Consider the following 18316-nt stretch of genomic DNA (forward strand, 5'->3'; position numbering starts at 1 on the left):
CATGCTCATTTAAGTACATAGTATTGTAATCTTGCTTTTGCAAAATTCTATCCAGAAGAGGTTTCATTTCACTATTTTCTTTTTCTAAATTATCAAATTTAGCTTTAGCAAATCTTTCCAAGCTGGATAGAGCAAGATTAGTCCAATTAGTAGCAACTATCATATCTTTGGTTGAAGAATTTGGATCATCTGGATGGGAAGGAAAAAGTTTATACAATTTCCCATCTTGTCCTCTAATGACCATATTTTTCCAAGGAGGAAAATCATTTTCTGTCTCAAAAATATTTCCATCAAGGAGCTCCCATTTATGCTTTGCAGGGGTTCCTGATCTTATCATGTTTATTCTAAGATTAGAACAAACTTCTCTTACTAGTTCTTCTCCCTTTTGTCTGATATAAACCAAATCTCTAGGGGTGTTTGGTTTACTTATCATTTTCTGAACTTTTGGATCAAACTCTGGAATCCTTAGAGGAGAAGGAATTATTACAACATTTTCAGCCATTTTTTCATCAACAAAATTTTATGGATCACTCAATCTTTTCTGCTTTGCTTGATTTCTAAAAGATTTCATCAAGGCATCTTCTACTTGATTAATTGAAGGATAATACCATTCATAGAATGATATCCACTGATTATTAATAGTCATCCAGGCTTTCCATGACTCACTATTTTGCTCATTAAATTTCCTGCGATCCTTTTTCTCTTGCAGCAACATTTCTTGCATATAGAGATGCTCTTTTTCATGAGTAAAAATATCCCAATGGAACATTTTCTTTTTCCAAGGATCAGCTGGGTCATAAGGGCCAATTCCTTTAAAGATTTTCAGAAAAGAGAGGATTTCTTCATCGGACGGAATCACTACAGACTTTGGAATCTTGTCTATAGGATGTCTTCTATATTCTGGAATTTGAGAAGAATGTACAAAGCCTAATCCTGAAGTAGAGGTTGGGCTGACTGACTGAACAAGCATTTCTTCACAAGGGTTGAAGAATGCAACTTTAGTATAACTCTTATCAGGACAAGCAGAGTCTTCAGCTGGTATAAACTTGATCATATTGATATGAAAGTCTTGAGATGACTTTCCATGAGGGTTAGGAGGATCATTTGAAAACTGACAATATGTCTTGGAACAGTGAGGATGATCACAAACTGAAGATAAGGCATTTTGAGAGGAAGAGGATGGATTGCTGAACAGATTTTTTAAAGCTTCAAAAACAGCAGGGTCAATGGCGATCTGCTGAGGACTTTGTACAGAAGAAATGATATTTGAAGGATTTGTATTTACAGTAGGAATAGAAGTGACAACAGTGTAAGAAGGATTTGATCTGGGAAATCTTGTGACTACTTTGTCATCCATCTCGGTTATTACGGATTGAGCAGCATGTACTGTCATTTTTGCAGGTTTTTTCCAGTTAGTAACCCAATCATCTGGAGGACACAGACGTTTTCTTGAAACAGACACTGGGGCAAATGGATTACAGGATGAATCATACTGAATAAGAGTAACTTTTCCATCATCCTTGTTTGGAGTATGCAAGACTGTAGGAATAATTGTATTGTAAAACCGAACACAAGTAATATAAAATATCGCTATTACAAAGACAAATAATTTTTAGATACTAAAAAATTAACTATCCTCAAAAAGAAATTATAAATATAAATTAAAATTCAAACTTATAAAATTACGAAATATATTTGAAATAATGAAAAATTCTCAAATCAAATAAACACATGCTCACAAAAATATATAATTCTCACACTAAATATAATGAATACAACATATTACATCACAACAGCCCCATCCTTATCACTTCACTTTAATATGATTTTCACGCTAAATATAAAGAATACAACATACGTTACCTTCGGATCATCGCCAGTTTGAAGTCTCTAAATTAATTAAGATGTCTTTACCATATCAATAACATTGAATTAATTATAAGAACTTTACCACATCAATAACACTGAATTACTTGTGATATCTTTACCAAGTCATTGCCACTTTAAAATCTCTAATTTGACATAGGCACTCAAAGTTGGCCTTAGACTCTTACACTGAGTAATCCATAAGCCATCACTTTCAGCATGGATGGTGGCATCATACTTACAAGAACATCAAGGTATGTCACCCTTCTTTTCAATATTCTCTTTTGGTGGCATCATTCTTTCAAGAACATCAAGGTATGACACCCTTCTTTTCAATATTCTCTTTTCTAACCATCGGTCATCGTTCCTTTTGAGAACATCAAGCCATGCCGCCTGCTTTTCACCATTCCCATTTCCAACCATTAATCGGCTGGTTTCGTAGGCCAATTCTGATGTTGTGACTAATTAAAAATGGCTTGCCCAAGTGTAGGACACGGATATTTTGAGATTGGTTTGCCCACAGGTAGAAGGCCATATTCCCCTATATTTTTATTGGTATTGATAGGACTTTTATTTATTTTAAGACACTAACATTATTTTTTTCTTCGCAAGTGCGTTCTAACCAGGTTCTACAGTGGACAGCATTTCATGGAATGTTGCACTCACTGAAGCCAAACTGACTGACTGACGGAATTGAACCTAAGGGATAGATACTCCCCCCAACTCCTGATATTATTTGGTGCCAAAGGTTTGATTAGATTAGACGACCATGGATCTGACTCTTACAGAAGAGGATTTCTTAGCAATATGTGGAAGCACGAAATTTGCTGCAGAAATGGCGAAGAGGGCTCCATTTTCCAGCCTTTCACAGGCAGTGGAGTTGTCCAGGGACATCTGGTTGAACGAGGTAAGAGTCAAGGACACTCCAGTATTTACCGGCTTGTTATACAGAACTTCCTGGGGTTGGATTATATCTCAGTATGTGAAGAATAACATCCAATAGAGTTTCGAATTATTGGTTTCTGCAATGCAATTGTAGGTGGACATAGCTGGTTGGCTGGATGCCTTTGCAGCACACCCTCAGATCGGTGATGGAAAATCTCTCAAGGGCAGGTACAGGGCTATTGCTTGATCTCTACTGTTATTATGTAATTTCTTAATTAGGCGACTTCTTCCTTTCAATTTGGATGAGCATTTGTGTAAGGTCTGTCTGCTCTGAAGCTATGCTGATGTTAGAATTTGTAAAAATGGCGTGAATTCAGTGATTATGCATCTGGGGTTTACAGAGACTGATTGCAAGGGCAGGGCCAATGGATATTTTGTGTTTTGCCTTGTAATACCCATGCTCTATGGGCTTCGATTTAAGCTTCGGAATAGGAGGGGGCATCCGGTCCTTGGTAAGGTTGTGTCTTTGTTTTTGGTGCTTCATTACTGTGCCTGAAAAACAGGGCATGTGTGGCATAGATGAGTTTTGCCAAATCCGATGGCCAGCATAATATCTTTAGGATAATGTTTCTTTGGATATTTTTGTGAAGTCAATATTTATATATTGTTTGGTACTACTAGGAGCACTTACAACAGTATCCGCTATATGAGTACATAGCTAATAGTGGGCGTACAGGCATGAGAATCCCAAGGAGTGTCGACGTTGCTAGCGAGAATGGAACTTGAGACCTGCTTTTGGCAAATTCTCCACTATGCCAGTAAATCACAATCTCGTGTCCATATTCTGGATAATGGTTACACAAAAAAGAGGTCTTATCAAGGAGGTAGGCTCCCCACCCATGTGGAGTCTCAACTCTTGCTGATTCATAAGTTCTCTGTTAGGCACTGCCCTATGGGCATCTAGCACTAGCATAGGGTTTATAGCGGTGGCTGCCAGATTTGAACTTAGGTATTGTCCAAGCAATCTCAATGAGTTATTGATTCTCCTAGATCTAAAAAAATTATATTCCTGAAGAGGTAGAATCCTTCAACAACAAAATTGGCTGGCAAATGCGGGATGGAGCTCAATGCTGTTAATTTTTCTTAGGGCTATATTGTTCTTTGCTTAGATAATTGCATTTCTTCATTAACACATTTTTTTTTTCTCAATCAGTCTACTCCTATTATTTATACAAAAAGTGTTATAGCAAGGCAGCTGCCTTGAAAATTCTTGCCATGAAGTTGGCATTTTACAAAAAGATGCTTGACCTCTATCCGCAGCAGACCTACAACAGTGCTTTTAACTCCCATAAAACTCAAAATTGACACACAGCTATCCATCGCTTAACATAAACAAACCATTAACTGACAGAGACCTGAAACATACATTGACATCGAGACTCAAAAGGGAGGCGAATTCCTACTTCAGTAGCTGCACAAAACGGAGGCACGGGCTGGTTCATTCGTCCTCTGAGGTATACGGTTCCTCAACGACCCTACACCCAAATTGAGTTGAGTCATCAGAGTCGGACTGATGGACCTCTGAACCTGAAGGCTCTCCTCTTGCTGGCGCGCTCGGACCTGCGTTGGCTTCAGAATTCACCACAGAAAGGCCTCCTATGACCTGGCGCTGGTTATCATTCGGATTTGCCGTCCTCTGATCTGCAGGAACCCTAGGATGAGCCGCTCCTGAACCCCGGGCATTCTCACACTTTTCAATCGTAACCGAGACTATGAAGGAGGAGTTAGCCAAAGAACACGGGATGCGAAAACGGGCAGTGGGATGAGCGTTATGCTCACAGTCATCAAGTCTAACTCGGCCTCTGCCCCTGCCTCTGCCACTTCTGGTGGCTGGATGATTGAAGCGACCAAATTCCAATGCACCCGGGGATGGGTCCGAGGTGGGGGTGGACCGCTGATGGGTGGTGCGACCGCGGGAACCTCCTCGCCTACTCCCCATTCTGGGCCTTTCACGCGGCATTATGTTATGCAGAGGCTTGACAGAGGAGCGAATGCACAGGGAGGGATGACAAAGAAACGAGTGCTCAGAGGGAAGCGGGAACGGAGCCCAGACAAGTCCTTGAGTCCCTGGAACCAGAGCCAAGCGAAAGACGAGGATTGAGAAAGCTCTTGAGCCGAGCAAGGGAATGACGAGCAGAAATGAACTAACAGAGTGGCTCAGGGAAACGCTCAGAGCAGCGACCTTTGTGGAGTCGATGGCCTGTGACGGAGCCGTGGGAGTGACAAACATATTGAGAGCCATTGCGCAAATAACCAGGAGACTGAAGGACGAAGTTAATGCAGCCATTAATAGAATTGTGCGAGACCAGCTCGCCAACCCATAACTGTAACCCGTGGCGCACTTGGGCTGACACCGGCCCATTCGATGCGCCTCCAACGTACCCTTTGGCCTGTCAATCACCCGCATCCGGGAGTTCTTCATTAACACATTAAGTTCACCCCATATCATCATTACATTTTCAGATTTACATCATTATTCATTAGCATATGCAACTATGTAGGAAGAACAACATCATTATCATCAATGTAGCGGAACATAAAGGAACAATAGAAGAAAGTCATGCACACGTAGAGACACCAGGATTGGTCTGAGACCAGGGCAAAAACCACTATGGGGAAAACCCTGGCAAATTCTTCTTCTTAGATCGTCATCAAATGATTCAACAAAAGAGAGTACAATGATCCAAATCTTCGTCTATGCAACTAAACAGTAAAACAACTATGACATCCATGAAATGAACCTAATCATGCTGATACTCAAGAGTCAAAACCCTGATTTTGAGGACTATAATGTACTGTCACTGTCTATAGTCAACTGTTGTCACTGAGTGGAGTCTTCGGAATACTGAAATTTCATCTTTTAGTCACGGACGCACGAAGGAACTGTGCGAGCGACTATAGCAGTCTTGGTCGCTCCCTGGTGAACTGTATGCGTGCATCTGGGGACCAAATTGCCCGATCTACTCCAGAAACCCTAGAGTCTAGACATTCCCTTCAAGCTTCTGTGCGAGCATCTAAGACTTCCTAGACACACCCTAGACCATTTTGTGCGTGCGTCTGGGGACAAAACTGCCCGATCTGCTTCAGAAACCCCAAACGCTCCCTTCAGGGTTATGTGCAAGCGTCTGAGACTTCCTAGACGCACCCTTGACAACTCTGTGTGTGCATTTGGGGTCGAAAATACTCAGTTACATGTGTGTGTCCGAGAAACAGAAACCCTAGATCCGTGCGAGCTTCAACCTTGTAGTTTCGGACCCTTGTGCAAACTTTCTCCGTCAAACCTGTGCAAACCAAGACTACAAAAGAGAAGAGAAGATAGCTTGGTCAATGCGTCCAAATGAGCTTGAGGTCTCTTCCATTTATAGGCTTCCATGAGGGTCCACTTGATGTTGAGGTCGACCTGCCCAAATGTACATATGCATAGGGCCGACCTGATCCAATATACATGAGTGGGAACATAAATTCAAAAACCAACTTCTACTTGTCCAAATGAGGTGATCTTTAGGTCGATTTTGGTCCTCTCGAAAAAATGAATCTATTCCAATTATTATCTTCATCATACGAGCTGTCCAAAGTGGAATTTGACTGCAGTTGCATAATTTTAACAAGTGCTAGGATGAGGGTTTTGTAGGTTCTGCAGCCTTAGGCCGTAGAATGTTCTCACACTTCACAAGATCTCCCTATTACTCGAAGCGACCCTCCCTCCTCATGACTTTGTTGTTGTGTGATTCGTTCCTTTCTCCAATATGATTAAGGATCTCGTTGATTATTCGGAGGACCCTCAGGATGGAGTCCAGATTTGGTCCTCCCTACGAGGCACCTCTCTGCAAGTACAACAACTGATAGATCCTTCACGGATGCCAACTCCTCTGCATACGGACTCCCCTCTAGTGGCGACATGCCCATCGTCACACCTAGACCACTTGCAAAAGACAATTAATGCAATAAGTTTCTCGGTGATATGTACACCTTTCGAGGGTTGGCCCACCTTCCTAGACATCCCCCCTCAATTGACCCCTAGTGGTTTGGATCTTGTGGTCTCAGACTATTTGCATTCACCTCGATCATAACTGGACGTTATGCACTCCTTCAATCCTTTACTCCCACCTCTGGCCTTTACACAGGCTTTTTGCAGGCCTCCCCCCGCCTCCCTCTCTAACTAGTTTCCTTAGTCGTTTACTAACTCCCAATATGCAAATCGGTTACACCTTTGTTTCACCTTAGTGCCTTCCCGTGATCCACCTGGAAAAGAGTTTTCTAAACCAAATAAAAAATGTATCAAGTGCAAGGTGGAGAAGCCTAATTTAGTGCTTGGGAAGGACATGCGTCTTAACGAAATCTCCATGATGGAGGAAACAACCATCATTAGAAGGTTTGTGAGCAAAAGAATGTCAATGGCGGCTTTATGCTCCTAGATGGCAGAGAATTTTGCAAAATTACTAGGTTATTCCCCTTGTTTCCTAATTGAGGCAAAGGGATGGATGGGGTGGATTACAAACTCCAGGGAGGATGCGCAAAAACTCTTGCAGTCGTGATGGCATTGGGTTTTCGAAGCCCTTTTCATAAAAAAATGGTCTCTAGATTTCAATGCGCGAACTGAAAATTCGAATGTCATCCCAATTTGGGTTCATTTACTTGGAATTCCTCTGATCTTCTAGTTGAAGGATGTTTTCAAGGAGATAGGTAATATTTTGGGTTTTTTTAATGTGGTCGACCTTTCTTTCAAGCAAACAACATATATCATATGGCTCTAATTTTGGTTGGTCTAAACCTCTTTGCGACTCTTCTAGATGCAATCACTAGCAAAGTTGGCCTACTCAACCACCACCAGGTAGTAGACTATGAAGGCATCCCATACAAGTGTGGGCATTGCCACACATACTGACACCTTGGAAAAGATTGTAGCATGCGCAAATCCTATTGATTTTTGTAGCCTTAGAAGGTCTTCATATGTAGAAGCTATTTGGTTCCCTCTTTAGGTGCTTGCTTGGTGAAGTGATTTTATGATTTCTTTCCTAAGGTTAACTTAGGAGAAGTATAATAATTAATTTAATTAATTATTGTGGATTGTTGCCTCAAAATCTAGCAGGGCTTATGAGAGGCCTCACAAGACAAGGGCTAGACTTAGATACAACAATGGGGTGGAGGCCACTATAACCTCAACATTCCACCTCCTTCTCTTTAGTGGAATTTCACCATAAGGGAGGCTTCCTTACTGAAGTCACCTAACAAATATTCTAAGTCAATAGTTCAAAGGTCACTGTTTCAATAGGCTCAGATAGGGCACGTAGGCTAAGAACACAACTCAATCCAGTGAGATAAGGAATAGTGTACCTTCAAAAGAACCTACAAGATGGGCTTATAGCCTAGGGTTTAGATGATATGCTACACAAATAGCATGCTTAGGCATATGAGACCCAAAAAAGACCTTGCAAGAAAGATATGATCAACAAAATGGAGCCGTAATCTTCAACAAGCCCTAAGATGAAGCCTTAATGCTAGTTTAGGGTTTCCTAGGCTAGAATTGCCTACGGTTTGAGCTGTCAGCCCTAAGGAGGCTATTCCAACTATGCAAAATGCAAGATTGAGATGTGATAAGGTCCAACCAACAAGAACAACCTAAAGGCAAGCCAACGCTTCAACCCTAGTTGAATTCAACCCTATGTCCTAGCCCTGTCAACTTACCTTGAAGGGTTGAATTAGGTGAGAGGAGAGGGAAGAGTAAAATATTTTATAAATTTGATCACCTTTGTGGATGCAAGTGCCTACTAACTACTTGAATGGTGGAGTTTAAGGGAAAATTACTACGGAAATATCAAACCCTTGAAAGGAGTAAGGGGGAAAACCCTAAGTTTCCACTTTTAAAACCCTATCTATCATTCAATACAGGGATAAAAGCAAGAGAAAAGCTCTCTAGGAGCTTCTCAAGGGATGTTCAAGATTCTTAATTAAAGCATGCAACAATTCACCAAAAATTTCATATCAAGTTATGCATTTAGATATGGAATATAGAAACCCTAGCAAGATACTGCATACAATAACCATAAAATATATTCAACAATAAAATTACTCACAAGATATCAATGAACAATCCTTCTTTATCCCAAAATGATGACTCCACAATAAGGATTAGTCTCCAATAAAAAAATATCCACAAAGATCGCATCTCCACAAGAGTAGCGAAGTACAAGAACTAGGTTGAAATAGTCCACAAGTGATGATGAATGAACAATGTGATGTGATCTTTTCTTTATATGAGGTCTACCTCACCAAATTGTAACTAATGAAGTTGCTAAACAAGTTTGATAATGAGTAAACATAAAATAATCCTTGGATTACAAGCCAACCCACTAGCTTAACATGAAATATTGCCAAAAATAGACCCACACGTGTGAGCCCTAAGCCTCTAATATGATGACGTTGTGCCTTTTTTGGGCTCCAAACGCCAGGTGATGGTGAAGAGAAGGCCGAAGGTGTCTCCAAGCATCATGATCATCCATCAGTTGAGGAGTGTTCCTGAAATCCAACCTCAAAGCAACTCTAAGGGTTCCAAATCAAGTTGAGGTCTCAGGTAACCCCATGTCATCTCCATGGATCTCCAATGGTCAATGTGGTGCCTCCTTTCCCCAACATTAGGGCTCCATTAGGTGCAACAAGCCCTCCTTAGTCATCTCATGGAAGACCATCCTCATTCGAGCTTTGAATCATGGCTCGCCCATCAGGTAGTGTCAAGGCCAACCGAGGGGCATGTTGGCTACAGTGGTGCAATCATCAAGAATCCTCTATGTTTAGGCAAAAGAAGATCAATGTCCTCGTTCTAGGGGTACTCTGGGATATGTATTAGTTGCTCAAGTCATCACACTGCCCAACATTCTGATGTAAGTGGACAATGTTGCATTTGCTAAGTCTTCAACCTCTTTGTAGGGTTTGGGCACCTGTGCAGTGGGTGCCTTTAAGGCCTATGCTGCTATGGGCCACCTGGCAAGACCAACTTAAACTCAAATGAAAGCAACCATTCATTAGAGACTAAGATCATATAAGCATCTAATTGGACCAAACTTGTATGCTATAGGCATGTTAATACTTCAAACTGGGATCACCTTCCAGTATCTAACTAGACCAAGTCCCATAAAGGTGTTCACTACCTTGGTAGGGGTGGCTAATATTCAACCCTATTAAGTGCTTCCAACCGCCAAGGGAAGGTGGCATTTCCAAGGTCAACCCTTTAATCAATAGGTGTTGGTGTAAATGGGTGGCTATGGAGGGGAAAGACTTCATGGCCAAGTGCCATGGTTAGGGGACCAACTAATAGGAGTCCACATCCTTAATGTATAGATGTAATGGAGAGAGAAATCATGGAGGCATGAGATACACTACTTAGCCTACGTTTTCCACCCCTCTAGTGTGCCTTTTACTTCATAATAATACTTTTATTTTGGGTGCACAACTCAAGGGTTAGGGCTTGCTCTTTATAGCATTTAATTTTACCCCTTAAGATGAGGTGGTTTATTGCTCATCAGGGTTGGGACATGCAAGGGTTCCATTTGATGAAATGGAGCATCAAGTGCTCAGGAACCAGGTGATGGCTATTGAAAAGGGTAGAGCTCATGCTAGGCTTTTGTTCACGTGCTAACTTATGTCCTAACCGTCTTTTGCATTTTGACTTTCTTTTTCTTTCATTGTGACCATATTATGTTTTTCCATTCTTTTAGTTGCATCAAGTGCTAGGGCAATGTTTCCCAATGCTACTCAAGGATGTGGATAAGAGGGTGCCAAATCCCAATGAACCAATGACAAGTTAGACCTGAAGAATGGAGATGTATATAAAAGGGCCTATAATGTTACATGGAAAGTGTTAAGTATGGTGTAAGGGAGAATGAACACGCTATTTCAATTAAAGTTTTCCAAGTAGTGCCCTGCCTATAACCTTGAGGCCTTAAGGGAGGTCCCACTGGACTAAGGCTAAGGATTAACCCCCCTAGTAAGATGAGAGAACAGATTTACAGTCAATATTGGTCAATCTTCTAGATATCCCCTTTATCCATACTAAATGTGCAAAACATCAAGTATAAGCATCCAATTGCAAAATGATCAAAGTACTTGTTGAATAGCAGCCCACCTTCATTCAAGAGGAATGTCAGATGGTGAGAGGTGCATGGTTGATGCAAATGGCAAAGGATATGGCATATCATCATCAAGAAGTGAATGTTAGGGGTTGTTGGCTGGCTGGAGAAAGGTTTTCTCCTATGTGGCTACCCATTTTGGTGGGTAATGTGGAGTATTAGGCCAAAGTTTTAAGGATAAATAATAAAATTATTTAATTGACTTAGATATAATCTCCACTGTTGATCTCAAGTGAGACTTGGGATTTAATCCTAGCCATTGATCTCTTAGGATATTAGGGTTAGGGATTTTGCCTCAATTAAATTATAAAATAAGTCTAAGGGAGAGGTGAAGACACATTATTATTGGGTAAGTGATTTTCTCAAGAACGAGAGGTTGATTAGATTGAAGAGAAGCGAGAAGAAATGCAATAGGGAATTTTTAGGAGAAAATTTCAGGGAAGTCAAAGCTAGGAGAGAGAGAGGTCAAGTTAGCTGAAGAGGAGGGATGAAATATCTAGACGTCGAATTTCTCAAGTGCGCAATGGCCGTACAAGGGAAAAAAGAGGGGCCAAATTGCTAGTGAGGGAGGCTAAATTTTCCAACGGTCGAGTTTCTTTAGTAGTGACAATTTCCAAGGGCTGTTTTTTTCCAATGTGGCCGAATTCCATGTTTGCAAAAATGTTTTTTTTTTTGTGTAATCTCTATGGGTTTAGGCCCAAATTTTCTTGAGAAATTTAATATGAAAGAAGATTTTATTGGGCACAAATTTGTTGTTGTAGTGTGATTGCTTTCCCTATTTTACTTCCGTTGCATTTTATTTATGAGTTAATATACCAATGTGTTTGTTTTATTAGCAATTTCAGAAAATATTTGAGATAAATATTTTTATAGGTTTTTGAAAAAATTGTTGAAGTAAAATAAATCAGATTTGATATAAAAGAATTATCATGGTATTAGAGTTATAGAAACTCTGTGGGGGGATCATATATCACAAGGGTTTTGCAGCAACAAATTATTTTTTGTAGCGATGGTTTTGTGGCTAAAGACAATCTAGTAATATGGCATCATCAAGTCTAAGGTACGAAGACAAGTTGGAGGGGGCTATAGACTTTAGTCCATGGAAAGCGCAGATCACCGTGGTTGTAATGGAAAATGGTTTGTGGAAAATTGCAAGCGAAGAGATTCAAGTTCCTCAAGATGTTACCCAAACAGATGAACTTAAGATAAAGATATAAAAGTCAAGGGCATCATTTTGGATGGTGTGAAGGATCACATAATCCCTCACATTACAAAGAAGGATTCAACCTATAAAATGTGGATGGCCTTGGCAAAGTTGTATTAGAGTGACAGCTAGAACAAAATGATAGTGCTAAGGGAGAAGCTAGATAGCATTAACATGAATAGATCTAACGCTGTGGCCTCATACTTCACAAGGATTCAGTAAGTTTGTGATGAATTTTCCATTGTTGGGGAATAGGTGGATGAGATGAAGCTTGTAAAAGTAACACTAAAAGGGTGTACCAAGCAATGGGCTACATTTGTGATAGGTATCGTAGCTAGAGATAAGCTTCCTAATTGGACTAGATTGTGGGACGATTTCACCCCAAAAGGAGATTTTGGGTGAATCCATAACTGGTGGACAAAGCAAAGGTGGAGATGAGGAGAACCTTGCTCTTGTTGGGAAAACAAAGAAGGACAAGGGTAAAGCCAAGCAGAACCAGAGTGGAGGAGCACCTTCACAAGGGAGGAAAGAAATGAAAAAAGTTAAGTGCTTTGCATGTCATAAGTTTGGTCATTATGTCGGACAGTGTTAAAACAAGAAGAAAGGCAAAAGGAAAACAATAATAACTGCATTTGCATATATGGATGAGTTGGCAGAAAAATTCAAGAAATTTTTTTCTCTAGTATCCTATCTTTTTGGCACCATTACAAGAGGGGTGTGGTTTGTGGATAGTGGAGCATCTCGTCACATGATGGGATCTTGTGATATCTTCACCAGTATGGCCAAGGAGCACAAAGATCTACATGTGGAGCTTGGTGACAACACCATGTATGCAGTGGAGGGCATTGGCAGCAGTAGTTCCAATTAGACTCAAGGAGTCTTATGGAGGTGAAGGAGGTAATGTATGTAACTAGGTTGGAAAAAAATTTACTATCAGTTTCAGCCATGGAGGACAGAGGACTTGAGGTTAGTTTCATGGGAGGTGAGGTCGCTGTCAGGCCAAAAGGGGTTGATTATAGGCAACATGGAGAATAACCTGTATACGTTGGGAGGACAACCAGTGAAAGACCTAGTACATAGCAGTGACAACTAGAGGGAGATTTCGCACACAAGGATGGGACATCTACACTACAGGGCTCTACCACTGTTACAAGAGATGGTCATTGGCTTTTTGGAGTTCAATATAAAGCATGATGGTGTGTGTAAGGGATATGTGCTTGGAAAACATGACAAGGCAACATTTCCTTGCAATGAGACTTCAAAGGCCTACAAGTTCTACATTCCAAGACAAAGGAAGATAGTTGTCAACAAGGATGTTAGATTTGAGGAGCGTAGGACCTTTAGGAGGTCACATGGGATAGATCCAACAATGTTAAACGATCGAGAGCGAGAGGTTCCAAAGGTTGAGCAAGGGCCAACAACACTAGCAGGGACATAAACTTATGATTAGTAGGAGGAGCGAGAGGTTCCTTCAAGCTTTGTCAAGAGGAGGCCGAGATGGGTTGAGCAAACATTGAGAGACGTTGAGGAGCATGTGAAGGCTCCAAGCAACACTTTTAGGGAGAGTAGACCACTAGCCAAATTTTCTAGTTATTTGGCCTTAATGAGCAGCATCAGTGAGTATGAGTCTTCTACCTTTGAGGAGGCAACATACCAATAGGTATGATATGGTGGAAGAGTATAGTTCCATCATGAGGAGCAATGTGTAGGAGATAGTACCAAGGCCTGAGGGGAAGTCAGTGGTCACTTCTCGATGGATCTATAAGATCAAACAAGCAACAGATGGTAGTGTCAAGACGTACAAAGCGAGGTTTGTGGCGAGAGGGTTCTCCTAGGAGGGAGTAGATTACGAGGAAACATTTGCACCTATCACTAGATATGCATCTATCAAGGCAGTTATTTCCATTACTTCAAAGACAGAGTGGAGGATGCATCAAATGAATGTGAAGACTGCCTTCTTCAATGGTGTGATTGAGGAAGAGGTGTATATTGAGTAGCCTTAGGGCTTTGAAGTGCATGGTGTTGAAGAAAAGTGTAACTAGGTTCGGTATTTGTCAAAGTAATTTTGATCTTTGTACTTGTCAAGAAAAAGGAATATTATTTTTGTAAATAATAAGAATGAGTTTCTTGCTCATTCCATAGGTCTAGGAAAGTCAAAGAGTCAAAGATCTCTTCTTGAGTATTTATGTAATATATATGGGTCAACTGAATGTCTAAGAACAACCCTCCAAGACCAGCACAATCATCTTGAAAACAAGCAAGCAAAACAATGAAAAGCACAGTCGTGTTGACTAGCAAACAAATTAAAGAGGAGTCATGTCGGTTCACAAAATAAGACAGACTGGTTCACTAGGAAATGTCATCTTGATATGGAGACGCAACACCTATAAATAGGCAGCTAAAGTCTCCGCAAAAGGACAAAAAAATACATCACATTTTCTCTCTGAAGAAGCTCGGATGGGTGCAGGTCTGTAACTTTGCATACTTTGAAGGAGAACTCTCTCGAATGAGTACAATATTAATATCATCTTGGACTCACCTGAAATCTCGCAAATAAGTCTCAGTCTCCTCCTCATTACAAGTCTCAGTGCATTGCTGATGCAGTGCACTCCTCAGTGGAAAGAAATGATAAGAATTTTCGGTGAAATGATAAGTGAAGTCAGAAGTATACACCCTCGGCAGGAAGGATCTTTGTCTCGGCTTACATACATCATAGACACAGTCACTATCTCGATGATCACAGTCACACAGTCTTGATGTATTCATAAGGAAGAGGATCGATGTGATCTCTGTTGTAATGCAGCAGCCATGAAGCTCATAGCTATTATGAGTCTCTCAGTGGAAGTACAGAAATATTCTCAGTGATGTTGCAGCAGTAATGTATGTCTCCATAGTGCAGTGAAGATGATGATTTCAGCAGTATGAAGAAGAGGGTTGGTGGCTTGGTCTTGGAGTGGCTCAGTTAGTCAAGGGTGATGGTCTTGGTGTTCGTTAATTGGAATCTCTATAAGAAGAATTTTATGCGGGCTTTGCTCTCCAAGAGGGAGAGGTTTTGGCCCTGGCAGAATGCCAACTTATTGTGTTCTTGTCTCTTTGTTATGGTAGCTATTTAATGATTAAAAGAAGACACACTAATGTTAACAAGCTAAGCAGTAATATTTATCATGTAAAGAAGAATCGCATTAACCCCGTTCCCTAGATTCTTCAAGATGGTATCAGAGCTATGGTTGCAGTCTATGGAAGGGCGTAAAAGAGACACTTAAAAGATCAGTCCTCAACTAGCAACAACAAGACAAGTCAATATCAATCTCAGTTAAGGTGAAGGAGGACTTCTCTGCAACTTCGTATGAAGAACAGAATTCAGATAGCATACCTCTCTGTGGTAATCACAGTGACACCCTCGTATATATCTCAGAAATCTCGGGCAAGGAACAGTGGTACAATCTCTTCGCATAAAGATTCAGGCTTCGGATGGTCATCATCACTGTAGTTTCAGATGGATGTCACTGAACTAGCTACAGTCTTGGCATAAGCATCATGATAAGGGTCTCGGTACAAGAAGGAAACACTCTGTATTATGGAAGTCTCGGTATAGAAAGGAAAACGCAATCTCTGCATAACAGTGATGACAAGGATCTCAGGGATCCCACATTAGCATACTCAGTCTCAGTACAATTCAGATGGAGAAATTCGCATAGTAACATACTCTGCAGTCCTAACTTAAGCATGAATATGATGATGATGGTATGATGAAACAATCATGATCTCAGTGGATCTAGGTACAAACCTCATGAAGACCTCAGTAATATAATGAAGTCCTCGGTGAAAGTGCAATCAAGTTGCAACAATAATGAAGCTTGGGTGGGGACAGAGTATACATTCTCGCATATTGTTGAAAAAGACAGTCCTCGGTAATAAGACAGTCTCTCTATACACAATCCAGTTACTATCTCTGTCTATGTTATTCGGTGGTAAGTTCGGGCTCACATCACAATGCATCTCTACATACTTTGTATGTACAGTGCTCATAAGTACAATGTCACAGCGATATACTTTTCACAATTTCGGATCTTGTCTATGAACATGATCTCAATGGCATGGCGCTCGGGTCAGAATATGAGTCTATCTACAGATGATGCTTGATATAGAAGTCTGTTGATACACTCCTGGGAATACTAAAGTTCACTTGTGGACTAGCAATATCTCTAGCGTGACAACAATGTGTTCAAATGTAGGAGTCGAAAGTACCTTGAAGATGAATTAGGAGTCAAGATGATCTCAAGATCATAAAGCAGTTTCGGTGATGTCAAGATCACAAATGTCATAATGCTAGAAGGTCTCTAAAGAAGTTTTTGGTAAAAGGATATGGTTCATGATGGGCAGCTCAAGCAAAGGAAGCATCAAGGTGAAGATCTCCTCTTCACATGCCAAGTAAGTATCTCTCATGTTTAATCAATTTTTGGTTTAATGACTTCGGTTTGCAAGGTAATGGAAATGCTAGAGGATAATCATAATCCTCATAAAAAGGTCCTTGCATGAAATAAGGACGATAGTTATGGTCCTCATAGATGAATGAAGTCATTGAATAAGGTCTCCTTTGAGTTCATGAAGGTAGGCATTAGGGAAGCTAGTAGAGGAATCATGAACATTATTCATGTCACTAGATAGGATGGAAGGAGTTGAATAAGAGGGAGCATAAATCTTTAAGTTAGTCTCTCTCTATAAGTCTCTTTTTGGGCTCCTAGATCCTACATAGAATGTGACTACAATATAGGATGTGGTGTAACATCATCTCGTGACATCATCACGAGGGTGACTAAATGTTCAAGGATAAGTAAGATACCTCAGTCAACATCTTAGGGTTTCTATGAAAGAAGGCAAGTTGTAGGCAACAACTTTGCAGAAGTCAAACATTTAAATAAGGCTCATCATGCAACAAAAGGAAAACATCTGCTGGATAGGGATCTTTAAGATCCTCAAGATTCTCTGATGGAATCTTCACTAGAAGATTCACTGATCTAGGGATGAAGCAAGTGTTTCAATAGAAACTCCAACTTGTGGAATTCATGAATAATGATATGATGACCTAAGAGCAGTTCAAGGGGTTGAAGATCTTTCAATCAAGGAAGTTGTTGAAAGAAGCCTGGACAACCTAAAGGTAAAATGAGGTATGTATACTTGTATTTAAGTTTTATAATGTCATGTCGTATGGTTGCAGATCAATACCTCTATCTTGAGAAGCATGATCGAAGGAAAAGGATCTCCTCCTCTAAAAGGATGCAGAAAAACATAAAGTCACACTAGATGAAATCAACATAATATGTCCTCATACGAAATATGAGGTGGTTGACTACAATTACATAACTCTGATTAGAAAACCACTAGGAATGGAATGTGTGAGGAAGGAAGAGATCGTAAGATATGCAACCATGGTAAAGACAATCAACATCCCAGGACCAAGAAGAGTTGACTAGGAAATCTCCCGGAAAGATACGAAGACTCTGATGGAAGTCTGGAAAAGATAGAGACCCTTGACAATATATATATATATATATATATATATATATATATATATATATATATATATTTGGGAAATGAGTCAACATGTATGCAGGATGTTGATACCTACAGAAATGATGTCATGATAGAAAGCCATCTCAAAAGGTATGATTTGATTTATTGTTATGCCTTGATTTCTTGAATAATGTCTGGATGAGTTCATGCAGGGCTACTAGAACAAGAGTTGTAAGTGCAAGGACAACTAGCATTCATGTGTTGGATGGAAATTCCTGAAAGAAGCATGAAAAAGAAAGAAGTAGCCAGATGGAGAAGGTTCCAGATATGTACCAAGAAGGCCACTTTCCATGAAGAAAGGAATGACATGACAAACTAAGGAGGAAAGTGATCAATGACTGTTGCCCTACAAGAAAGAAGCTCAACTAACTTTCATGACATCAAGGAGAGAAGTTGATCAAGTAGTTGAAGGATCCACGAAGAAGAAGTTGTTGATGTATTGAAAAGTCCCTAGCTAAGAGGAAGCTCTGACAGGTCCCTGATCAAGAGGGAGCTTGAATTAGATCACCCCTGATTACAAAGAAGTGACAGTTGTGTTTTTCTATTCCATGTGTCATGCACTAGACCAGGACTGACAACCGTAAGTCTAGGTGAAGGCCATGGA

General features: G+C 40.4%; 1 protein-coding gene across 3 annotated transcripts in view; it reads left to right on the forward strand.

Annotated features, from left to right (window-relative positions):
* The first annotated feature begins 2198 nt into the window (after nt 1–2198).
* TTL (transthyretin-like protein) overlaps nt 2199–18316 on the forward strand; it is a 43147-nt gene continuing 27029 nt past the window's right edge. For 2 of the 3 annotated variants that reach the window (XM_089395221.1, XM_089395223.1), the window contains exons 1-3: nt 2199–2389; nt 2479–2773; nt 2906–2979. In XM_089395221.1, the coding sequence (XP_089251347.1) occupies nt 2636–2773; nt 2906–2979 (212 nt within the window). In that variant the 5' untranslated portion in view covers nt 2199–2389; nt 2479–2635. The remainder of the gene's footprint in view (nt 2390–2478; nt 2774–2905; nt 2980–18316) is intronic. The other variant, XM_089395222.1, reaches the window with a different exon arrangement.

Source organism: Pinus tabuliformis, chromosome 1_2 (genome assembly GCF_031772625.1).
Source record: "Pinus tabuliformis cultivar Carrire ecotype Pingquan chromosome 1_2, CPIR1, whole genome shotgun sequence".
NCBI classification, from domain to species: Eukaryota; Viridiplantae; Streptophyta; class Pinopsida; order Pinales; family Pinaceae; genus Pinus; species Pinus tabuliformis.